At 42.7% G+C, this 6,122-nt stretch overlaps 3 protein-coding genes and 1 non-coding gene across 4 annotated transcripts; all 4 read left to right on the top strand.

Moving 5' to 3' along the window:
* The first annotated feature begins 873 nt into the window (after window positions 1-873).
* On the top strand, window positions 874-947 carry Pmar_PMAR019146. Its single transcript has one exon. It is a non-coding gene; the product is annotated as a tRNA-Arg (tRNA).
* An 849-nt stretch (window positions 948-1,796) lies between these two features.
* Window positions 1,797-1,999, top strand: Pmar_PMAR019145 (hypothetical protein; the record flags this gene model as incomplete). Its single annotated transcript, XM_002780199.1, has 2 exons — window positions 1,797-1,835; window positions 1,874-1,999. Coding segments are annotated over 2 exons (165 nt in total), but the record flags the coding sequence as incomplete, so codon positions are not given.
* Window positions 2,000-2,516: 517 nt separating this feature from the next.
* Window positions 2,517-4,260, top strand: Pmar_PMAR019144 (ring-infested erythrocyte surface antigen, putative; the record flags this gene model as incomplete). The annotated part of the gene is made up of 7 exons (XM_002780198.1): window positions 2,517-2,565; window positions 2,636-2,696; window positions 2,745-2,856; window positions 3,507-3,616; window positions 3,666-3,717; window positions 3,772-3,821; window positions 4,197-4,260. 7 exons carry the CDS (start codon window positions 2,517-2,519, stop codon window positions 4,258-4,260), a joined length of 498 nt encoding a protein of 165 aa, XP_002780244.1.
* Window positions 4,261-5,202: 942 nt separating this feature from the next.
* Window positions 5,203-5,622, top strand: Pmar_PMAR019143 (40S ribosomal protein S25, putative; the record flags this gene model as incomplete). The annotated part of the gene is made up of 3 exons (XM_002780197.1): window positions 5,203-5,295; window positions 5,341-5,457; window positions 5,506-5,622. The coding sequence occupies 3 exons, from the start codon at window positions 5,203-5,205 to the stop codon at window positions 5,620-5,622; spliced, it is 327 nt and encodes a 108-aa protein (XP_002780243.1).
* Window positions 5,623-6,122: the final 500 nt, after the last annotated feature.

Genomic DNA, 6,122 nt, shown 5'->3' with positions numbered 1-6,122 from the left:
AGTCGTGAAACTCCATTGTAATCACCTGGCCTCGCCGCTCTGTAGTCTTCGTATTTTGCGTGCTTCTCCACGACACTGATATGCTAAGCAACCTGCACTAGTCGCACAGCAACACGCACAGCAAGCATATAAACACATTCGGGAATATCAAACTATATGGGAGATTTATTGATATCTTTTTATGTGGGGAACGGAGTTCACATATGTAGATGATGTTATTGATAATTGATAATAAATATAATATATTAATTCCCTATTAAAGTTGGATCTGCGCAAGCAGTACTACTACACTAGCTGATGATATCTTTGAGGTGAGCGTTGAGGAAATGTAAGATTTCAAGTTATCATAAAATCTTGATGAACGCAAGTATCACTTTCTTGAGAATTATACACGTTTGACATTACATAGGTGAAACGGTTAGCAACTCTATCCAGCGAACATAAAAAGGGGGAGGGAGAGCGCCAGTCTACTGACGTAGACTGTTGCCGTCTAACTCTACCGATCGAGGGGGAGCTCAGTAGCTGTGGAGGAATGAATACAGTATGCCAAGGCTAAATGCAATAGTCTTACTACTATCTACCTCAGTGAGGGGGTGTCTGCTGTGGAAGTAGAGACTGCACATCATCTGTGATAATGATGGTGCATGCTGTTGTAAAAGATCATCTTGTAATTATGAGTTATCACTGCCGACAGCGTGCTAATCAATTTACTCTCAGATTTGTGAGATTCAGTTCACGGCGTGCAGTTGGGTTCATGTGGAGGTATTGAAGAGACGGAGAGTTGTTGATTATGGTTTTGTTGATTTCATAAATAACAGCGTCCACATTAATGAATCGACAGGTCACGAGCAGGTGTATTGGAAGTATGTTATCGCCCGATTAGTTCAGCTGGATAGAATGTCTGCCTACGGAGCAGATGGTCGTAGGCTCGAATCCTGCATCGGGTATTATTTGTCCACGTTATCTGTCATTGATCCCCGTATAGTCATGGCTCGAAGATACAAACTTCTGGTCTGACACTTTTTAAACAGCATTCGCTGTTCACGAACTTGGGCAGGAGCTGCTGCCCTACCAACGTCACTGGGCACTCCGTGTGGGACACATATTCGAGTGATGATATGAAGCTCGACGTGTGATGATCATAATTGTCCTCGCCATTTCTCACTGTAAAGATTTGTATATACAGTGTGTTCGATTTCGATACTCCAAACAGGTAGGTCTATCACTCCGACACCCCCACAAGTGAAACGGTGATCGATATAGAGCTATCGGCTATTTATTTAGTTCTCAAATCTAGTTAATCTTATTATGTGAAAGTTTGTTTGTGAAATTATGCGTATTGGAAATGATATGCACTTTTCCTGTGTGGACTATCAAAATCGAACACAGTTGTATACTCGCTCGCCGAGTAATAGTGAAACCGTTGCATTGTAGTACAACATATAATACTAAATTAAAATCTCACTTTGCATCATCAACACCCTTGTGGATAGGTGTTCTCATCTTTCGTGGCCGATGATCAGCACATATTAGTTCCATATCATTACCGATGGCGTTTTCCCGCTGTGATTGTCTTCGCGTTGTGAAGTGCGGGGAGATTTTCCGAAGGATTCGCCATTAAAATCTCCTCGTTATGTATTCGCTTATCGAACTCGATATGCATCAGCTTGTAACAGTCTACTACTGCGGTTCCGATGGACCGTCATCGCCCTTCGGAAAGATCTAGGCGCCGACGAAGCCACTCAGAACGTCACAGGTGAGGAGTCTGTCTTCGCCCTAATGCGAAGTGATGCCAGGCACTCTCGCGGTAACAAGGAAGGCCGGACCGGGTCCAGGTGAGAAACTAGTGTGAAGGTGATCACTGTTGCCGCAGAGATCGTCGTAGTCGCTCTCGCGAGCATCGTCATAGTCACCGACATTCTGAGCGTGATAGAGACTCTTTTGGGTACGGTTACAGAGAACGAGATGACTCTAGTAGGAGGCAGCGCAGGAAAGAAATGTAGTACGGAATTAAATGGTGAATTCGCACCGTCCTCGCGAGTGTTGGAGTAGGAATATATATGTTTGCTTTCCCCAGCTGAGTTCACGAAGGTAGTCATAGAAGCACATAGGAGTAAACAGAAACTAAGTTGATAATTTCCCAGCATTTTATTACTATCACCAACACATGTAGTTGATCATGTTTTCCGTATTTTCGAAAAACATGGTCAACTACATTTTCTTGATCATTGGAGAGCATAACGCAAAAGATTGATCAAAAGAGTATATATCATCTTGCTTTCGTTCTCCAGTGCTAAGGCCGTTTCATGCTCGGCGTGCGCTACTGAAGATGTTAATTATGCGGAGTGTGAGCACATGTTCTCTGGGAAAATAATTTTCCCACGCACCGATATTCGCAGCGTTTTCATTTCGATGCCTCTAGTAGGAATATCCGAAATCTCCTCAATTTTCACGTAGATTTTATGATGCGCCAAACCATGATAATTTCGCTGTTTATGAAGTGACGATGACGTTCTATGATCAGGGACTGGGCAAAGGACTCGGATGAGAATCGGCATAGAAGGGGTAGGAGGTGGGTTCGATTCCTAGGAGGGGCTTTTTTATAAATCAATTGTGACTTTGTTGGGACTTTCAGGGCCAATCTCAGCGCTGCCGAGAATTGAAGATAAGAATATTGAAGTCGACGAAAAGCAAAGGTAGATTCGAACTTTTTGTGATGTATATGATATCGTGTGAAAGTTCAGAGTAGAAAACGAGGTCAAGAAGAGGTTGGATAATTTCGTGGCGAGTGACGATTTTAAGAAGCGATTGGATGCAGAAAAGCAGAAGGAGAAGGCGAAAGCTCTTGAGAAAGCTGTATGAGGGAATTCGGGGAAATTCCAATGTGAAAGGGAAATTGGTCAACCAAGTTGTAACATTATTTATATTTTGTTCGTGAGTGTTTGACTTTTTTCGACAAATCATCATTTTGTATTAGTGGAGTATTTTCCCCGGTTTGAGAAGGAATGCACATGGTCAACTACATGTGTTGGTGACGATATGAAATTTTTGAGAAATTCTTTAGAAGTGATGAACTCCTGAGCTCAGCTGAGGAAACAAAGCATATATTCTAGAAAAATAATTTTCTAGAGTTTGATATGCGCGACTTCTCGATTTCAGTTTCGGAGGTATATATAAGAATTTTGGGTGTAAAAAAGTAGATTTAAAAATCGATGCAGTTGGGGGAAGAATTAATACTTTCGAGCTAGATGGATATAATCGTGCGCGAAAAAAACACATCTTCAACGAATTCTTCCACAAATTCTTATTACATGCATATTTCAGCACATGTCGCTTCTACGCGTTGCTTCCCACTTATCAATTCTAAACGCCTCTCGTAGATGGTAATATGCAACCTTTACCGTTATATTTTTTCACCGAGGCGACTCTGTTGTATGTCGTCGTCGTCACCACCACTACTACACTATCTAATAGGAATCGAGCGTTTTAGATATCGCGTGTTGTAGGTGCTTGAGATCGCCTCTGAAAAACGACAGTTGATTGCTGAATTTAAATCCAAGCTGGAAGAAAAGCAACGTAGTAGTGATGAGCTCGAGAAAATTATGGAGGACAACGCGTAGGTGCAGTAAGAAGTTTGGGGGGGAGAGGAATGTCATGTTTTGTAGTCGTCGGGCAAAGGAAGAACAACAACGTTTGGCAGCAGAAGCGGCAAGTCGGGTAAAAAAATCCGATAAGTGAATTTTTCACCCAATTATGTTTTTGTTGTTTTAGAGAGAAGAACGAGTCCGTGAGCTGAGGAGGATCGAGATGGAGAGAAACCGGTAAGAATAGCGCGGCCAGTGTTAGAGGAATATATCTTCGCTTTATTCATCTGAGCTTAGCAGTTCTCTCACTAGTTTAGTGAGACAGAGAATTTCTCAGAGTTTTCATATTGTCACCAACGTATGTAGCTGACCATGTGTATATTCCCCCCGAAAGGATGGGGAAAATATGTGTTGGTGACAAGGTGAAAGTTTTGAGAGAAAATTCAGGAAATGCGTTTTCATCAGCGGAGTTTCACGACCTGTTTTACGTGAAGTGGTGAAAGAGGCGATATTCGCGGTGATATGCAGTAGTCGTGAAATATGTTTTTCATGTCACTAGGGTGGTGAAACTCCATTGTTATTATCGGGGGTATATATATTTTCTATCCTCAGACGGAAACGTGTCGAGGAACTCCAACAAGAGAAGACGAGGGAAGGGGATGAATTCATTTTCTAATATTTTCATCCGTTACTATTGTTGAGTTATGCGAGTGATGTTATGTAGATAATAAAAGCTCCACATATAGGAGAAAAGGAAACAACCTCAGAGGGGTGGTATACAACATCCAAGGAAGACAAATTGAAGGGTGAACCCGAAACCGGACAAGGCAACCAGAAACCCGAGCTGTTATACACATGAAACCTGTTACCAAAGGCAACCAGAAACCCGAACTGCTGAGAGCGAACGACAAACCTCCTTGGATTTTGTCGTTCTTTTTTGTATTTTGTAATTTAACCACCGAAGAGGCATGTGTAATGGACTGAAGTTTACGTTAACTCTCATGAAAACACTTGTCAAGTCAATTCAACACTGAGATAGAAATGTGAAATGCAGTTCGAGAATAGATTTCTCGTATAACTCGGATTGTCCTAGTAAACCGCACTGTGAGCATTCGCTGATAGTATTTAGTATTAAGTCTATTTGCTACTATCTCCGTTGATGTTGTTAATAATGGACTCATCGGCAACTCGATAATAACTTATTATTAAGTTGCCGACTAGTCCATATGGAAAGGCAATTTACGAAATGCCAAGCTGTAGAGCATAGACATCACACTGTGTTCGAATCAATGGTGGTTGTCAATTCACAACCGATTAAAGTCGATTATCATTATTATGCCATTGAAAAAAATTCGCTTCGCTCCGCTCATTGAGTTTGCGTACGAACGTTGCTCGGCCTTCACAAGAAACTGCTTCAAAGCTTTCATCATTTTGGCACTTGTTGCTGAGGTAGAAGTCTACTACTGCGACTTTCCTCTAAACACACCTGCTATGAAAGGCTGCAGCGCTCCGCTGTGCTGATGAATGTAAAAAGCGCACGCCCAAGCGATCGATTTGTGTACAGCTAATTAGGCATTCACACTCGGTGCATCGCAAGCAGGTCTGTTTCGTCGTCAGTATGGGACCTAAGATTCAAAAGTCAAAGGAGGCCAAGGCTAAGGCCGCTATGGCCGGTGGCAAGGGTAAGAAGAAGAAGTGGTCTAAGGGAAAGGTAATACCACATTTCTCTCAAGTCGTGCTGATTGATATGGTATAGGTGCAAGAGAAGCTGAATAACGCTGTCTGCTGGGATAAGGCAACTGTTGCTAAGCTCCAGAAGGAGATCCCCAAGGCCAAGCTGATCACCCCTGCTATCGTTTCTGAGCGTATCAAGGTAGGATTGATAATACCATTGGTGTTGTTGATGATATCCATTTTGCAGGTCAACGGCTCTTTGGCTCGTCAAGCCCTCCGTATGTTGGAGAGTACTGGTCAGATCTCGCGGGTCGGAGTACCTCACTCTCGTGCTCTCATCTACACCAGGAAGATCGTTGCTTAAATCAAGCTTTGATCGATTCGGGTGGTTGAAACGGAACTCTTGCTTGCTTCTGGAGAATCTTCGTAGTGTTGAGTGTTTTATGGTATTGCTTTAATAAGGGGTAGCTTAAATGGTTTAGAATGGGCGGGGGAGCTCCCTTCGATTCGTCCTCTTGAAATGCTCTGTTATTGGCTTGAGTGAGTAACCCGGACGGTTGTGTGATGAACATTACTACCGCTCCCCTTGTGTGCAACGCAAGCTGTTCTCTTGTATGTAACTCTCTTTCCATCTCTCTTTTTTGGCTGGTAAAGTGAACTGATTAGCATATGGAGAGGCCTTGAGGAGAATAACGAGGGCAGTGACTTGGGGTAATCTGACTGAATCGACGATTCTTTATGTACGATATCGTTGATAGAAGTCGCCATCAATGTAGGCTGATAGAGACCTATAAGCGACGCCATGGAAGTGTTGGGGATATGTCAGTTCAAAATTTCCGAGTAACGGTCGTTTGAATGTGGAGG

Source organism: Perkinsus marinus (genome assembly GCF_000006405.1).
Source record: "Perkinsus marinus ATCC 50983 genomic scaffold scf_1104296944428, whole genome shotgun sequence".
In the NCBI taxonomy this organism is placed as follows: Eukaryota; Perkinsozoa; order Perkinsida; family Perkinsidae; genus Perkinsus; species Perkinsus marinus.
The sequence above is the reverse complement of the archived record's forward strand: the minus strand, read 5'-3'. Positions and strand labels throughout refer to the sequence as shown.